General features: G+C 36.8%; 1 protein-coding gene across 3 annotated transcripts in view; it reads right to left on the bottom strand.

Annotated features, from left to right (window-relative positions):
* Positions 1 to 16,791, bottom strand: part of loxhd1b (lipoxygenase homology PLAT domains 1b) — a 36,602-nt gene that overhangs the window by 18,140 nt on the left and 1,671 nt on the right. Inside the window, exons 4-19 of one of the 3 annotated variants that reach the window (XM_058783805.1) lie at positions 16,047 to 16,133; positions 15,834 to 15,969; positions 15,596 to 15,750; positions 12,532 to 12,692; positions 11,690 to 11,766; positions 10,506 to 10,702; positions 10,220 to 10,412; positions 9,530 to 9,690; positions 9,131 to 9,455; positions 7,909 to 8,060; positions 7,520 to 7,650; positions 4,847 to 4,992; positions 4,152 to 4,256; positions 1,511 to 1,675; positions 279 to 460; positions 80 to 196 (exon numbers count right to left, since the gene is read on the bottom strand). In XM_058783805.1, the coding sequence (XP_058639788.1) occupies positions 80 to 196; positions 279 to 460; positions 1,511 to 1,675; positions 4,152 to 4,256; positions 4,847 to 4,992; positions 7,520 to 7,650; positions 7,909 to 8,060; positions 9,131 to 9,455; positions 9,530 to 9,690; positions 10,220 to 10,412; positions 10,506 to 10,702; positions 11,690 to 11,766; positions 12,532 to 12,692; positions 15,596 to 15,750; positions 15,834 to 15,969; positions 16,047 to 16,133 (2,490 nt within the window). Of the gene's footprint in view, positions 1 to 79; positions 197 to 278; positions 461 to 1,510; positions 1,676 to 3,909; positions 4,039 to 4,151; positions 4,257 to 4,846; positions 4,993 to 7,519; positions 7,651 to 7,908; positions 8,061 to 9,130; positions 9,456 to 9,529; positions 10,055 to 10,219; positions 10,413 to 10,505; positions 10,703 to 11,689; positions 11,767 to 12,531; positions 12,693 to 15,595; positions 15,751 to 15,833; positions 15,970 to 16,046; positions 16,134 to 16,791 lie in introns of those variants that run through there. The other 2 variants (XM_058783806.1, XM_058783807.1) reach the window with 2 other exon arrangements.

The raw sequence follows: 16,791 nt of genomic DNA, 5'->3' as shown, positions 1-16,791 counted from the left end.
ACTTTTCAAAGTGCGTAGGAACCCTGTCCACTAATCTTTTCTAATATTATCTGAGTGATTTCCGGCTGAATGCTGTCACCTTTCCTTTCCTCAAAAGTCTTCTGATTTCCACTCTGTCCAGATGCCAGCCGGGGTTCGTCCCTTGGTTATCGTGTCCGATGCGGATCTTCTCTATGACGTCCCCTATGTCTTCCAGCTTGGCAGAGAGAAATGAAAGCACAGCGTTGACTGACAGAGAGCGCATCTGTGCTGTATAATGATGACGGACTGATGCTCACCTCTACAATGAACATGTCTTCCGCTGATCTCTCGAAGTACATGCGTCTTTCTCTCTTGTTCACACACAGGTACTTCTGCTGCGTACACAGACCCTTCTGACCGTACAGAACAATGAAGACGTCCGCATCCGTCCCCGCAGCGAACACGTCACTCGTGAAGGTGGTGATCTCATAGGGAACGACTACAGGAGAAAGACACAAACAATTATTCAAATCTATTTATAGATTTTATATTCATATAAAGCTAAATGTGAGAACTTCAGAGCAGTTTCTTCATCTGTGATGTCGTGCTGCACTCCAAACCAGGGTCATTATTACAGTTAACTACAACTATAAAAAGCATTACTTGAAACTAAATAAATGTTAATTGAAATAAAATAAAATATTCAAAAAACGAGTTTATTTAAGTTAGATGCCAAGGCAACATTTCTCATTTTCATTTAGTTTAACTTGATGTATTTGAATTTTCAAAATATATTAAGCTATAAAACAGAAATATATAAACATATTTTAAAATAAATAATAATAAAAATGACAAAAATACACAAGAAAATGAAAAAAAAAGTAGAAAAAAAATTGCAATAACTGATTAAATGACTAAAACCTGAACTAAAATTCAAATGAAAACAGCAAATCAAAACTACTAAAATAAATACTAAAACAACACTGATCAAAACAAAAATGTTTTCATGTTAAAATTATAGTCACCTACGCCAATAGTATACTGTTATAATACACTGCAAAAAATGATTTTCTTGTTTCTCCCATTTAAGTAAATCTATGTTTAAAACAAGAAAAAAAACATTTGCTAATGATGTCATGAAAATTCTTGTTTTCCCTTTGAGTTAAGTTTATTTTTCTGACCCCACTGGCAGATATTTGTTATTCTTTTAAGCATACATTTGCTTAATTTTAATACTTTTTTCCCCATTTAATATCTTGAAACATTTTTTTTTCATTTAATATAATTGAAAGACTTAATATCTTAAGTCATTTTGCTACTTGTAAATGTATCTTGATTTAAGAATGTTTAGATAGGCCTATTTGTACAAGACAAGACAAAAATTAGTAAGAAAATCAGGACTTTGTCTTTTTTGGGGGATACAATCTATAACTGTTTTGTAAGAAAAATGCCAAAGTGTGTTCAATGGAAGCAAACAATAATAAAATAATCTCTTTTTAATCCACTGTATGTCTTTTGGCTGTAAACGAAGCGGTTCACAGTCTCTTACATGGCGTGTAAAGTTCAGTCTGTAGCTCCGCTGGATACAGATCTCTGACAACGGCTCCATCGTCTTCTCCTTTGTCCAGCCAGCGGCCACATGGGAAACGAAGCCTCTGTCCTTGAGAAGGAGCATCGATCTCCACCCAGTCCAGGAACCATCCAGCCGACCCTCCTGCAAAACACAGTCCCAATCATCTCCAGTAATGCTCCTGCTAATACAGACAATTAAAGCTACAGTCCAGCTAGAGAGGAAACTATCCAAGATGTGTATTTTATTGCTCAGACGTTGCTCTTTTATGGCTCAAGTTCTCGGGAATGAAGTTGAAGAATTGAAGGATGAGCTTTCTTACAGATGTTTCTCCTAAAATTCCAAATGAGCCAATAGTTGTGTTGTAGTAAGAGTATAAAGCTTTAACATTAAGAGGAGAGCAGCTCAGATCATTTGATGAGAAACGCTTGAGTTCTCATTGAGACTGCAAACTCAGACTGTCATCTATACTGCCAAAAGTATTAGCACCTCCTTCTAATGAACAGGTTTGACTACTTTAGTAATTTCCATGAGTACAAATCTTAATGCTAAAGCATATAATGATATTTTAGTGAATTGTGTGCTTCTAATTTTATAGCAACAGTTTGGACAGGACCCTTTTCTATTCTAACATGACAATGCATCTGTGAATAAGGCAAGGTTCAAAAAGAAATGATTGATTGAGTCAGTGTGGAAGAACTTGACTGGTCTGCAGAAAGCCAAGTCCTAATCCAAGCTGAACACCTCTAGTTTGACTTTAAATGCAGACCTTGAGCCAAAAACTCATCACCAAACACCAATGACTTGTACATATGGGTACAGTCATTTTAGACACTTCCAAAACTGTTGGAAATACAATTTTTAAATACACAAATTATGTTTCCATCTTTGTTGCCACAATTTTGGAAGTGCCTTTTTCTATTCTAAAGAAGGGGTTGTCTCAATACTTTTTGTCCATATAGTGCATGTATAAGTCATTGGTGTTTGGTGATGAGTTTTTGGCTCAAGGTCTGCATTTAAAGTCACACCAGAGGTGTTCAGCTTGGATTAGGCTTTCTGCAGACCAGTCAAGCTCTTCCACACTGACTCAATCAATCATTTCTTTTTGAACCATGCCTTATACACAGATGCATTGTCATGTTAGAATAGAAAAGGGTCCTGCACTGTAAAAAATGCAACTGAACATTTTCCAGTTTACGAAACCTTTTGAGTCTCATATACTAAAAAATGCTATTTTCTTGAAACTACATAAAAACCCTTGTCAGACCAACAAAATTACCCCAAATGTTGTCCCAACACAGTTGTCTGAACAAAGAATTTCATATTGTTGAAATGTTAAGGCTTTGTGAGTTCCCAGCATGCATTGCAGCATGAATAAATTATACAGTTACTGTTATAGGATTATTGTTTTGCTGTTTTTGTTATTGTTTTGTCATTATTGTCAGTTATTTGTTGTACTGTGATATAAAGGGCTCATCTTTTTAACATTTGTTGATTGCCACCGTTCTTGAGGTTAGTGTCTAGTTTTGAGGCCTAGAGTATGTTCAACCACTTTTGTCCGTTTTCTGGATATCTTAGTCTTGTAAGTTGTCTCACAAACAAAGACAATATTGTCTACTTATTAGACTAACTTATCCAAGTAAAAAAGTTAACAGAACATAATATGAGACACATTGGAAAAGCATTACAAGTCTTTTTAACTAACAAAACTTAGTTAGTTGAACAAAAAAGAGACATGTGACTTTACTCAGTGACTTGGGTTGAGTGAACAACTTGGACCAAAGTTGAGTAAACTCAAAAAAGCTGTGCAGCCAGTTGCCTTGAAATTTTAAGTTAAGTCAACTTTTCATTTTTTACAGTGTGTCCAAACTGTTGCTATAAAATTAGAAGCACACAATTCCCTAGAATATCATTATATGCTTTAACATTAGGATTTGTACTCATGGAAATTACTGAAGTAGTCAAACCTGTTTATTAGAAGGGGGTGCCAATACTTTTGGCTGTATAGTGTATCTGAGCAGTTTCAGATAATACTAAGATCTCTTCTGAAACTCCAGATTGAGATCTAGGAGAAACATAAGCAAAGTTTGATCTCAATTTAAATCACTGCTGTCCGGGAATGTAAGAGGTTAATTTGTGATTTATTCCCAATGACTTGAGAACAACAGCTGCCATTAAGAGCGACGTGATAGGAGCGTTTCTGTACCGTTGCCAAGCAACTTAATACCAGACAGGTTGCTAACTGTTTGCAAGAAGCTTTTAGAGGCAGTCGAGCGAATCCTATCCGAACAAAGCCTGATTCAAACCCAGCTGTCACTCAGCGTGCGATCACATTCAGATGTGGTTTCGGTCACATTTAATGACCGTCACACGCTCACCTGAGTTGTCATGGCCAATTTTCAGTTTCTGGAGTTCTCCGAGATCAACGGCCTCCACGATAAATTCATCGATCATTCCTTTCTCAAACTTGTTTTTGTGTGATTTAGAGGCTTTCAGGTTAATGAGTCCTGTTCAGTTCATGAGGATGGACGAAAAGAAACCAAGCCATTTGAATAGTTAGTGGATATAGTGTGAAGAACACTCAGTATTTCATTGAAGTGATGATTACGTGTATTTTCACCTGTGTCGTCATTCTCTCCATATAGAATCGCAAAGACATTGGCGTCTGTTCCAGCGTGTTTCTTTTCTCCAGTCTTGATCCTCATTGTGTATGTTGTTGACATTGCTATATATATATATATATATATATATATATAAAAAAAAAAAAATAAAAAAATAAAAATTATACTTTGTCTGACAGACAAAAATGGTCACAATTGTCACAAAAGTCCTCTGAAATATGATTTCAGCAAAAATTTTCCAGTTACAAGCTGAATCACTGGGGAATAAGCTTTATTTTGTGCAATAAAAAACAAAAATTATACAAAATGTCATTTATTTATGCATTCTACCTACTGTTTTGTGTCAGATTATTCACATTTTATTAAAGATACAGCACCCATAAACCAGCAAAAATCATTTACCATTTTCTTTTTAAAAAGACTACAAAGCAACACAATTTATGTGGATAGAGATCTTTGGATTCTTGAGAGAATTTTCTCAGAAATGCATATTGAGATCTGACTTATGATTGCAGATTTAGAATTTCATTTTGGGCACCATTTAAAATATTAATACTAATTAAAATTAGCTATATATGCTGAACTAAAAAATGCACTATTTATTAATTCACACCTATGAAATATATTATTAGGTCTGCATAAATTAGTTTTAACATCATTGACAAAATACATGTGACACTACATGTGACTTCACCTTTCTGCTCCAAACCCAGTGTGGCCCCAGACTCCTCCTCATCCTCGTCCTTCCTCATGAAGGCCTCATCCACAGGAACGAGCTCTCGTGCAATCTGACCATCATCTTCATCAACCGCCAGCCAGCGGTTACAGGGGAAGTAATACCTGAGCGTAAGCCGATATAAAGAGCTAGACGTGAGATGCGTTCATTATGTTTCTGCGTTATGTGACAGTGTGTTTAAGCGCTTCAACACAATAGACTCATTAATAAATTGACACATGCGGATCTTCATCTGATCCGTTTTCCTGAAGTGATATCAGTGTCTTTTAATGTAGCTTCTGGGTAATTCTGAGTGTTTTAGAGTGTTGCTATGCAGCTGCTTGGTTGTTCTGAGGGGTTTTAGAGTGTTGCTATGTGGTTGGTGGGTAATTTGAGGTGTTTTAGAGTGTTGCTATGCAGCTGCTAGGTTGTTCTGAGGGGTTTTAGAGTGTTGCTATGCGGTTGCTGGGTAATTTTGGGTGTTTTAGAGTGTTGCTATGTGGTTGCTGGGTAATTCTGAGAATTTTAGAGTGTTGCTATGCAGCTGCTAGGTTGTTCTGAGGGGTTTTAGAGTGTTGCTATGCAGTTGCTGGGTAATTTGAGGTGTTTTAGAGTGTTGCTATGCAGCTGCTAGGTTGTTCTGAGGCGTTTTAGAGTGTTGCTATGCGGTTGCTGGGTAATTTTGGGTGTTTTAGAGTGCTGCTATGTGGTTGCTGGGTAATTCTGAGAATTTTAGAGTGTTGCTATGCAGCTGCTAGGTTGTTCTGAGGGGTTTTAGAGTGTTGCTATGCAGTTGCTGGGTAATTTTGGGTGTTTTAGAGTGTTGCTATGTGGTTGCTGGGTAATTCTGAGAATTTTAGAGTGTTGCTATGCAGTTGCTGGGTAATTTTGAGGGTTTTAGAGTGCTGCTATGCAGTTGCTGGGTTGTTCTGAAAAGTTTAAGAGTATAGCTATGCAGTTGCTGAATAATTCTTAGAATTTTAGAGTGTTGCTATGCGGTTGTTGTGTTGTTCTGAGGGGATTTAGAGTGTTGCTATGCAGTTGCTGGGTAATTTTGGGTGTTTTAGAGTGTTGCTATGCGGTTTCTGGGTTATTCTGAGTATTTTAGAGTGTTGCTATGCAGTTGCTGGGTTGTTCAGCGTATTTTAGAGTGTTGCTATGCAGCTGCTAGGTTGTTCTGAGGGGTTTTAGAGTGTTGCATGCAGTTGCTGGGTAATTTTGAGGTGTTTTAGAGTGTTGTCATGCAGCTGCTAGGTTGTTCTGAGGCGTTTTAGAGTGTTGCTATGCGGTTGCTGGGTAATTTTGGGTGTTTTAGAGTGCTGCTATGTGGTTGCTGGGTAATTCTGAGAATTTTAGAGTGTTGCATGCAGCTGCTAGGTTGTTCTGAGGGGTTTTAGAGTGTTGCTATGCAGTTGCTGGGTAATTTTGGGTGTTTTAGAGTGTTGCTATGTGGTTGCTGGGTAATTCTGAGAATTTTAGAGTGTTGCTATGCAGTTGCTGGGTAATTTTGAGGGTTTTAGAGTGCTGCTATGCAGTTGCTGGGTTGTTCTGAAAAGTTTAAGAGTATAGCTATGCAGTTGCTGAATAATTCTTAGAATTTTAGAGTGTTGCTATGCGGTTGTTGTGTTGTTCTGAGGGGATTTAGAGTGTTGCTATGCAGTTGCTGGGTAATTTTGGGTGTTTTAGAGTGTTGCTATGCGGTTTCTGGGTTATTCTGAGTATTTTAGAGTGTTGCTATGCAGTTGCTGGGTTGTTCAGCGTATTTTAGAGTGTTGCTATGCAGCTGCTAGGTTGTTCTGAGTGTTTTAGAGTGTTGCTATGTAGCTGCTTGGTTGTTCTGAGGGGTTTTAGAGTGTTGCTATGTGGTTGCTGGGTAATTCTGAGAATTTTAGAGTGTTGCTATGCAGCTGCTAGGTTGTTCTGAGGGGTTTTAGAGTGTTGCTATGCAGTTGCTGGGTTGTTCTGAGGGGTTTTAGGGTGTTGCTATGTGGTTGCTGGGTAATTTTGGGTGTTTTAGAGTGTTACTATGCAGTTTCTGGGTTATTCTATACCCCCCACATGATTGTAAAGTGCTTTGGGTGTATAGCAATACACAATAAAAGCGCTATATAAATGCTTCATTCATTCATTCATTCTGAGTATTTTAGAGTGTTGCTATACAGTTGCTGGGTTGTTCAGCGTATTTTAGAGTGTTGCTATGCGGTTGTTGTGTTGTTCTGAGGGGGTTTCTTCTTCATGAGCATTTGAGTGTGTGGATAAAAACTAGTTGCTGGGTTGTTCTGAAGGGTTTTAGTGTGTTGCTATGGAGTTGCTGGGTTGTTCTGAAGGGTTTTAGTATGTTGCTATGGAGTTGCTGGGTTGTTCTGTGTTTTTAGAATGTTGCTATGCAGTTGCTGGGTAATTTTGAGTGTTTTAGAGTGTTGCTATGTGGTTGCTGGGCTGTTCTGTGGGCTTTTAGAGTGTTGCTATGCGGTTGCTGGGTTTTTCTGTGAGGTTTTAGAGGCTTGCTATGCAGTAGCTGGGTTGTTCTGAAGGGTTTTAGAGTGTTGTTATGTAGTTCTGAAGGGTTTTATAGTGTTGCTATTCGGTTTCTAGATTGTTCTGATATCTGTGTCAGGTCAGAGTCTAAGGAATCAGTCTGATTGAACTCACGTGGTGTCATCTTTAGTGTCCACGATCTCCACCCTGTCCAGGTACCAGGCTGACTGATGGCTGTTATCGTGACGGATCCTTAGTTTCTTCAAAGGCCCCAGTTCCACAGCTGTGATGGAGAACGTGTCCTCCTGTAAGTTGAAGCAACACATAACCATGAATCTACTTCCACAAACATGAAGAAAACAATGACACTTAAGATGTCAGCTTTGGTCTGTCAGGGTGGCCTCGATTTAGAGGAGCATATTCGATGTGTGCGGTAAATAATTGATTGGCTCACATTAACATATGAGTAAGACTATACGACTACATCTACTGTGAATAACATGAGGGATCGTGTCAGATTGCCTGCCTTCCATGACTGGCGTTCATCTGGTCATTCATCTCACCTGTCCGCGTTCAAATTTGTTGAGATGATTGGACTTTCTCAAGGGTCGTTCTCCAGTATCTCCGTTCTCTCCGTAGATGTTGATGAACACGTTGGCATCACTTCCGGCCCCCATCATGTTTTCCGTGAAGATGTGGACCTCATATGTGTTTTCTGAGGCGGAACAGATTATGAATTATTAAAACAAGAAAGGATTTACCATGATTTGATCAATGACACTGCAGCTGTAATCTGTGATTTATGCACCATAATACACCAGTATTAAATGTCACACAGATTTCTTAAATCTGATAGAAATATTAGTGGTGTTTTCCCATGTAAAACTCACTGCCTTAATTCTAGAGTGTTGAAACTGGTTGCATGTGGTTGCTAAGGTATTCTCTGTGGTTATAAAGTGTTGCTATTCAGTTGCTAGGTTGATCTGATGAGTTTTAGTATAGCTCTGCAATTGCTAGGTTATTCTAAAGGGGCTTTAGAGTGATGCTATGCGGTTGCTAGGTTGGTTCTGAGTGTTTTTAGAGCGTTGCTATATGGTTGCTAGGTTATTCTAAGTGTTTTTAGAGTGTTGCTATGCAGTTGTTAGATTATTCTGAGTGTTTTTAGAGTGTTGCTATACCGTTTCCAGGTTGTTCTGAGTGTTTTTAGAGTGTTGTTATATGGTTGCTAGGCTATCCTGAGTGATTTTAGAGTGTTGCTATACCGTTTCTGTTACTGTGCAGTTGCTACTGTAGGTTATTTTAAGTGATTTAGAGTGTTGCTATGTGTTTTCTATGTTGTTCTAAGGGATTTTAGAGTGTTGCTATGTGGTTGATAGGTTGCTCTGAGTGTTTTTAGAGTGTTGCTATGCATTTGTTAGATTATTCTGAGTGTTTTTAGAGTGTTGCTATACCGTTTCCAGGTTGTTCTGAGTGTTTTTAGAGTGTTGTTATATGGTTGCTAGGCTATCCTGAGTGATTTTAGAGTGTTGCTATACCGCTTCTGTTACTGTGCAGTTGCTACTGTAGGTTATTTTAAGTGATTTAGAGTGTTGCTATGCTATTTCTATGTTGTTCTGAGGGATTTTAGAGTGTTGCTATGTGGTTGATAGGTTGCTCTGAGTGTTTTTAGAGTTTTGCAATGCAGTTTCTAGATTATTCTGAGTGTGTTTTAGAGTCTAGTGATGACGGACATACTCAAACGTAGTTAACAGAACCGCATGATCAAACATTGGTAGGTGTCTGTACCCTCCAGCTCCTCATTGTCCTCCGGCAGAAGTTCCACCACCATCTCTCCGTCCTCCTCATCAGAAGCCAGCCAGCGATCGCAGGGGAATAAGTAGGTCAAGATCACCTCACGCATCTCCTCCTCACCGCCTTCCTCATCCTCATCCTCCTCGCTCTTCTTTTTCTTATTCTTCTTCTTCTTTTTATCTTCTTTCTTCTCTTTGGGCACCATGGCCATTATCAGACGCTTGATCTCCACCCGGTCCAGGTACCATCCGGCTCCTATGCCCGAGTCATCATGACTAATGCGGATCTTGAAGATCTTCCCCACATCTTTAGCCTCAATCTGTTGCACAGACGTCACAGATCAGTATGACATTGAGTGAGTGTGATGATGATGATGGTAGACATTGACAATACCTTGAATATGTCTGTTGCTCCTCTCTCATAGTTGTTTGACCTGCTGCCGATTTGGAGCACCTCCGTTTTTCCTTGATCTCCATAGATTTGTATAAAAACATTGGCATTTGTGCCACCAGCAAAGACGTCCCCCGTCAAAACCGTGATCTCATAGTTTATCACTACAGGACAATGACACAAGAAGGCCATAGTACGGCTAAATTTATTCCAATACTATGAAAAGAATATTATAATATTATATAATAATATGTGACCCTCTCTGTGATATCCAAGCTAAAGTCTCAAAATCTAATTATGACATAATAAGCATCAAAATTTGATTTCAACCATTAATTTCACTATGATTTAAATCTTTGACATGGTCTTAGTCAGTCAATATTAAAGATATCAAGGTTACATTTTCACAGAATGTTCTTTACCTTATGAAGGATGATTTTATGTAGAAAACAGTAAATCACCAAGTCAGGGTGTGTGTGTGTGTGTGTGTGTGTGTGTGTGTATATAAATATATAGTTTTAATAGAACAAAACTTAATATCTTAAGTCATTTTGCTCCTCAAGTAAATGTATCTTGATTTAAGAATGTACTGGAACCAAAGCAAGGCAAACAAGGCAAAAATGCTGAGGAAGAAGCAGATTGTTTGCTGTGTTTTCAGCAGGGATCTGCTATAATAACAGCATGAGCGTTTACATTGTTCAACATCCAGTATTTCACTGGGGTAAATCTCCACCTCCGTCTTCCCATCAGCCTCGTCTCTGCACAGCCAGCGGTGACTGGGGAACATGTAGTGTTTGCCGTGATTTGGCACCATGATCTGAACGCTGTCCAGAAACCAGCCGGCACGCATCCCTTCATTAGTGTGACCGATCAGGAGCCGGTTAATCTAGATTTGAGAAAAACATCTTCATGGGTTTATGAGGTGGTTTAATATGTGTCTGTTAAATATAATACAGTACTGGTAGGAAAGCACACATACCTGCCCGATGTCAGCGGTGTCGACGGTGAAAACATCCACCCTGCCCGCCTCGAAGTAATTGCGCAGGTTGTTGTCTGAGACCACGAGCATCATTCTGCTGGTGTCTCCCTTCTCACCGTAGAACTTCACAAACACTTTAGAGTCTGAACTTCCTCCACTGACGTTACCCGTCTTCACTGCGATGTGATAGCTCACGTCTGAAACAGACATTTCTCATATTCAGCTTTCATGTGTTCGAAGAACTGAAAAGGCTAATTTGACTTTTGTGCTGAATTCTGGTTTTTGGTGAAACTGGGGTTCCCCTGAAAAGTGAGGGGGTTTATGAGACAAGCTAATAATGAATAAAAATGTAAATTGAAATAAAATAAATAATAATAAAAACACTTAATTCATTACATCACAAAAATGTAAAATTAAAGAATTTAATAACAATAAAAATACAAATTAAATCATAAAAATGTAGAATGTAAATGATTCATTTTAAATTAAAATTATATAAATAAAACACCAAGTAAAAATGTATTAAATCACAAAAATGTAAAATTAAAATAAATACTTTAAAAATAAAAACTATCAAAATAAAACACTTACTAAAACTTCATTAAATCGTAAAATGTAAAAAATAAAATTAGACACCTTTAACACAAAAACTGTCAAAATAAAATACTAAAATGTAATCATAAAAATATAGAACTGAAAATTTAAAATTAAAACTATCAAAATAATAATACTAAAAATTAATTATATCAATGTAGAATTGAAATAATTTGACAATTAAAACTATAAAAATAAAACATTTCACTTAAATCAAAATGTAAAATTTTAAACTTTTAAAAACTATTAAAAAATCATAAAATGTAAAATTAAAATAAATAATTTTAAATTAGAAACTATCAAAATATAACACTTACTAAAAATAATTAAATCATGTAAGTGTAAAATTAAAGTGAATAATTTTAAAATATCAAACAATCATATTAAGATACTAAAAATGAACTAAAACGTCAAAATGTAAAATAATAAATAATCATAATCATAATGTAGAAATTATACACGTCATTTTAAATGAATAACGAAATACTAAAAATTAAGTAAATCATAAATATGTAGATTATATTTGACTAGACGTGTGTTTATATCATCCAGCAGGTGAAAACCAAGATATGAAACAGGAGAAAACTTACTGTAAAGCCTCTGTCCATCTGCTAATGGCACCAACTCACGAACAATCTGCCCGTCGTCTTCATTGCGGTCGAACCATCTGAACAGATGAAGGAGGATATGTAAAAAAAAATTATAATAAAATAAAAATAAAAGACAAATGTCGCTCAAGAACGACCTATTCTGCGCATTAAACGATTAGTTCACCCCGAAATTTAAATTCTGTCATTAATTACTCACCCTCATGTCGTTCATCTTCGGAACGCAAATGAAGATATTTTGATGAAATCCGAGAGCTCTCTGTCCCTCTATAGACAGCAACGCAACTGTAATGTTGCCAGACCCAGAAACGTACTAAGTACATCGGTAAAACAGTCCATGTGACATCAGTGGCTTAACTTAAATTTTGGGAAGCTATGAGAATACTTTTTGTGTAAACATGTATTTTTTGTTTACATTCAGGAGAAAGTGCGCACATGCGTCGTTGGTACTCTCCAAAACGGTGGAAGACGGTAACTCGGGGAGAAGAATTGTTGAATAAATTATGTTATTATTGTTTTCTTTGCGCACAAAAAGTATTCTCGTAGCTACGGAAAATTGAAAATGAGCCACTGATGTCACTATTTTACTGAAGTCTTTGCTACGTTTCTGGACCTGGGAACATGCGTTGCTGTCTATAGGAGGGTCAGAGAGCTCTCACATTTCATCAAAAATATCTTAATTTGTGTTCCGAAGATGAACAAAGGTCTTACGGGTTTGGAACGACATGAGGGTAAGTAATTAATGACAGAATTTTCCATTTTGGGGTGAACTATCCCTTTAAACCAATGTTTTGGGTTCCAGTTAATGGATTGACGCCGGTAACCTGTTGCATGGGAACTCGACGGCCTGTGATTCGGCCTGGCCTTCTTCTCTGACGATTACTTTATCCACGAACCATCCGCAGCCTCCGCCACGGCCGTCGTGACCGATTCGCACCCTGCGCACCTGCCCGATGGACACGGCCTCAATGATGAACTCATCCGCCTGTGACAAATACACGGAACACCAGCTAGCTTTACACTAGTGCGTTTTCATTTTAAAACGCATAACTTTTACTACGGATACGCCCAGTGTTGGGGAAAGTTACTTTTAAATGTAATGCATTACAATATTGCGTTACTCCCTAAAAAAGTAACTAATTATGTTACTTAGTTACTTTTTATGGAAAGTAATGCGTTACATTACTTTTGCGTTACATTTTAAATATGAGCAGGGCTTGATTGTTTTTAACATAAGAAGTTCTATTTATAGCAAATGTAAAAGCCCTTTCACACCAAAAAGTTTAATGAATAAACCTCAGGCTGAAGGAAAAGTAAATTCACATCTGTACAGTAGAACGCAGGAGAAGAAGGTTCAACACTCTTCAGCAATAAAAAAAAACAATGAAGCACAATTGTTAATTTATCTACAGTCATTTTTGCTTATTATGGTTGAACTGGATCATCAAAGGCCAGCAGAAAAGATATTGGTTAAAGGGGTCATATAATGGTACATGCACTTTTACAAGTTGATTGTACTGAAATGTGTGTTAGCAGTGCCTGTACACAACCATCATAAAATGATAAAAATCCATCCAGTGTTTTTTTAATCTCCTTATTTGTTTTACCCTGTCTCAAATCAAGCCGTTCGACCGTGTGACGTCACACGGTCGGACGCCCCTCCCACGATGGTTGATTGACAGCAGTGTTTCAACACAGACCCGCCCTTGCTCGTGAGCGAGCTGTCAATCATAGTCCGTGCGTCATTGTTGATATACGCTGGAGCTGTCTATGAGCAGAATGGCGTCTAAGCGATCGTGGTGTTCTGTTCTCGGGTGCAATAATGAACACAGCATTCATTTTGATGTTCCTAAGTCCGAACCGCTGAAGACACAGTGGCTGAGTTTTGTTTTCGAAGGGAATAGTCCCCCAGATCAACCTCAATTCTTTCATGTTTGCGCGAATCATTTCTCACCAGACTGCTTTATAAACGAGGGTCAGTTTAAAGCTGGTTTTGCCAAGAAGCTGCTCCTGAAAAAAGGATCGGTACCAACTATTCGTGTTCCTGCTGCACCTCCAGAAGAAGTGAGTGTAACGTTTTATTAACCTTTATATTAATTTTTGCTAATCGCTTGCATGTTTCACCATGAATGTGGCTAAAGTTTACACTAACTTTCATTACGTGAAATCAAGTGTTCATTACATGAAATCAAGTGTACATTACGGCATGTTTTCTATGTACGATGTTCTCAATATAATTCATAATCCCACGTTTGTAATGAACAACGCATTATGGTTATTGTGTTATTACAAACTGTGTACGCTGTGGTAAAGTTAACGTGGTAACAGTACATTAAAATGAATGAAAGTGTCCTCAGAAACTCCCGCTGCCATTCTTCCGCCAAAAGATACCCTCAACTGTTGTCAAGGCAACACTCCACTTGTGTTGTGTCACGCCCCACAGAGCAGAGGGGCGGGGTAAGCAGAGCTCATGATCATTTAAAGGCACATGCACTGAAATGGCGTGCTGAACAGAGAGCTGTTTTTGAGCAGGTAAAATGAGTGTTTTCTTACAATACGAACGAGAATTTTTAATTAAAGTATATTACAAACTTTTCATTTAGACCCTAAAGAATCATATTAACTTGTATAAAAATGGCATTATATGACCCCTTTGTACTGGATTTCACACAGATTTTACATTAGCACCAAATAACAATGACTTCAACACAATCTGTTTTTTAAAATATGAAATTTAGTCACAGAGACTAAAAAATGAATAAACAACTGTTTGACTTAAAAGTAGGATATCAGTGCATTTATTTCTTACCTGAATTGTAGGCCTACAGTTTAGTCCGTAAACAAAAACTTCTGGAGTAACATCATGTTGACTTCAGTTAGGCTTTTAAATCTTCCGAAATCATATTTACTCTCATATCTATATTAATTATAAGAAATTAATCAATAAAGAGATCGATAAACGAATGTCAGTCAGCCAGCCAGGAAAACGAAACGACCGTTAATTTTTAAATTACGCGAGCGCGCGGCTTTCTGTGGAAGACAGGAGAAAGCGCGCGCAGATCAGAGGCAGTATATTGAGACATTCTGGCGTAATATTTTAGCCATGCAGTTGGACTTATCACTTTGATTGAACCAATTTCTACATTTCAATAAATGCTGTATTAAACTAATATCAGAGTTTTGTACAAGGCATTACACAAAAACATTTGCAATTTTGTAATTGGAAGTAGCCTAGGTAAGCCATTAGGGAACGTTCTGAATAAGTTATTTTTAATTATTTAAAAATAACTTCCCAGCAATGTTCTGTAAAATGTTATTTTATGGTTCCAAAATAATAGGCTAACCTAAAAAAACAAACAAAAAAACCATTAGAGAACGTTCTGAGTAAGTTATATTCAGGTTATTTAAAAATAACCTCTCTGCAATGTTCTGGAAACTTTATTTTATGCTTCCAAAATAATAACCCAAAAATAACCATTAGGGAACGTTCTGTCTAAGTTATTTAGTTTTTTTTTTTTTAAATAACCTCCCTGCAACCTTCCGGGAACGTGATTTTATGGTTCCAAAAGATTAACCATTATGCGTAATGTGTAAGTTATATTTAGGTAATTTAAAAATAAACTCCCTGCAATATTCTAGGAATGTTATTTCATGGTTCCAAAATAATAACCCAAAGGAACCTTGTGTGTAAGTTATTTTTAGTTTTATTTTTCAAAATAACCTCTCTGCAACATTCTGGAAACGTTATTATTTGGTTCTCAAAAGATAACCAAACGGGAACCAAATACTAACGTTAGGGGAACGTTCTGTGTTTGCTGGGCAGAGCGTCAGAGAGACAAATGGACAAACACAAGCACATCATAGAAGCTCCACAGAAACGCCACTAACGTTGCCCTTCTCAAACTTGTTGACGTTGTTTTTGCAGTTGATCAAAGTGCGTTCGCCGGTGTCGCCCTGATCCCCGATCAGACACAGAAACACATGTGCGTCTGTTCCTCCGCCGCTCACGTTCCCTGTGTACACTGTGATGCGATACTTGATAACTGGAGAAACAGAAATATCCGTTAGAGAGTGAACTGATCTTGTAGACTAATGTTAACGATAATAATAATGCGTGATAATGTACGTGTCAGAGGTTCAGAGATGAGATCTCCGGTGGCTGGAAGCTCTCGCACCACTTCGTTATCGTCCTCATTAGCGTCCAGCCAGCGCTCACTTGGGAATTTATATGTTTCCTTTGTTAAAGTTTTCATTATGGACATCTTAGGAGACATAAAGAAGACTGTTATTCTGATATCAAGTGTGAAGCATTAAATGCAGCAGCATCTCATGCTCTTACTCGACTTAAATGCCAGCCGGCGAAGGGATTTCTCTTCTCGTGCCAGATTCTCAGTTTAGTCAGCTTCCCAAGATCTGGTAGTTCAATCTGACAAAACAGATGACAAATGAATCATATTCAACACAGATCAGATGGTTTGAACTGCTGAAATGCATAAACAATGACAATCCAAAACAAATCCTGTCATTTTGAAATTTGTTCAAATTGAATTTTGTTTACACAAATTTAAGTAAATTAAAATTAATAATAAAATAAAAATAAAATGATCAACTGTAGAATAAAAATAATTGTAAAATATATATTTTTTACAATAAAACATGCATTCAAATTAAATAATAAAACTGTAATAAATAAATAATTTTAAAGGTAAAACAATTATAATAAACATACTAAAATGAACGAATTATAAAAAGTAAAATAAAAATAAGTCATTTAAAAAATTAAGCAAATAAAACAAAACATTTACCTAAATGAATTAAATCATGAAAATGTAAAATTAGAAGTATTAATTTTAAAATGAAAACTAATCAAACTAAAAATGTATTAAATCATAAAATGTAGAATTTAAATAAATAATTTTAAAAGAAATAAACACTTAATAATATATATACTGTTCTTTTGCAAGACAGGGTTTTTCTAGTAGTTGACTAAAACTATAACCATAAAAAAATATGGACATATTTCAAAAATAATAATATAAATGACAAAAAAAAACCTAAATTACTAAAACTTTAACTAAAATTAA

The sequence above is a fragment of the Onychostoma macrolepis genome, chromosome 08, assembly GCF_012432095.1.
Source record: "Onychostoma macrolepis isolate SWU-2019 chromosome 08, ASM1243209v1, whole genome shotgun sequence".
In the NCBI taxonomy this organism is placed as follows: domain Eukaryota; kingdom Metazoa; phylum Chordata; class Actinopteri; order Cypriniformes; family Cyprinidae; genus Onychostoma; species Onychostoma macrolepis.
The sequence above is the reverse complement of the archived record's forward strand: the minus strand, read 5'-3'. Positions and strand labels throughout refer to the sequence as shown.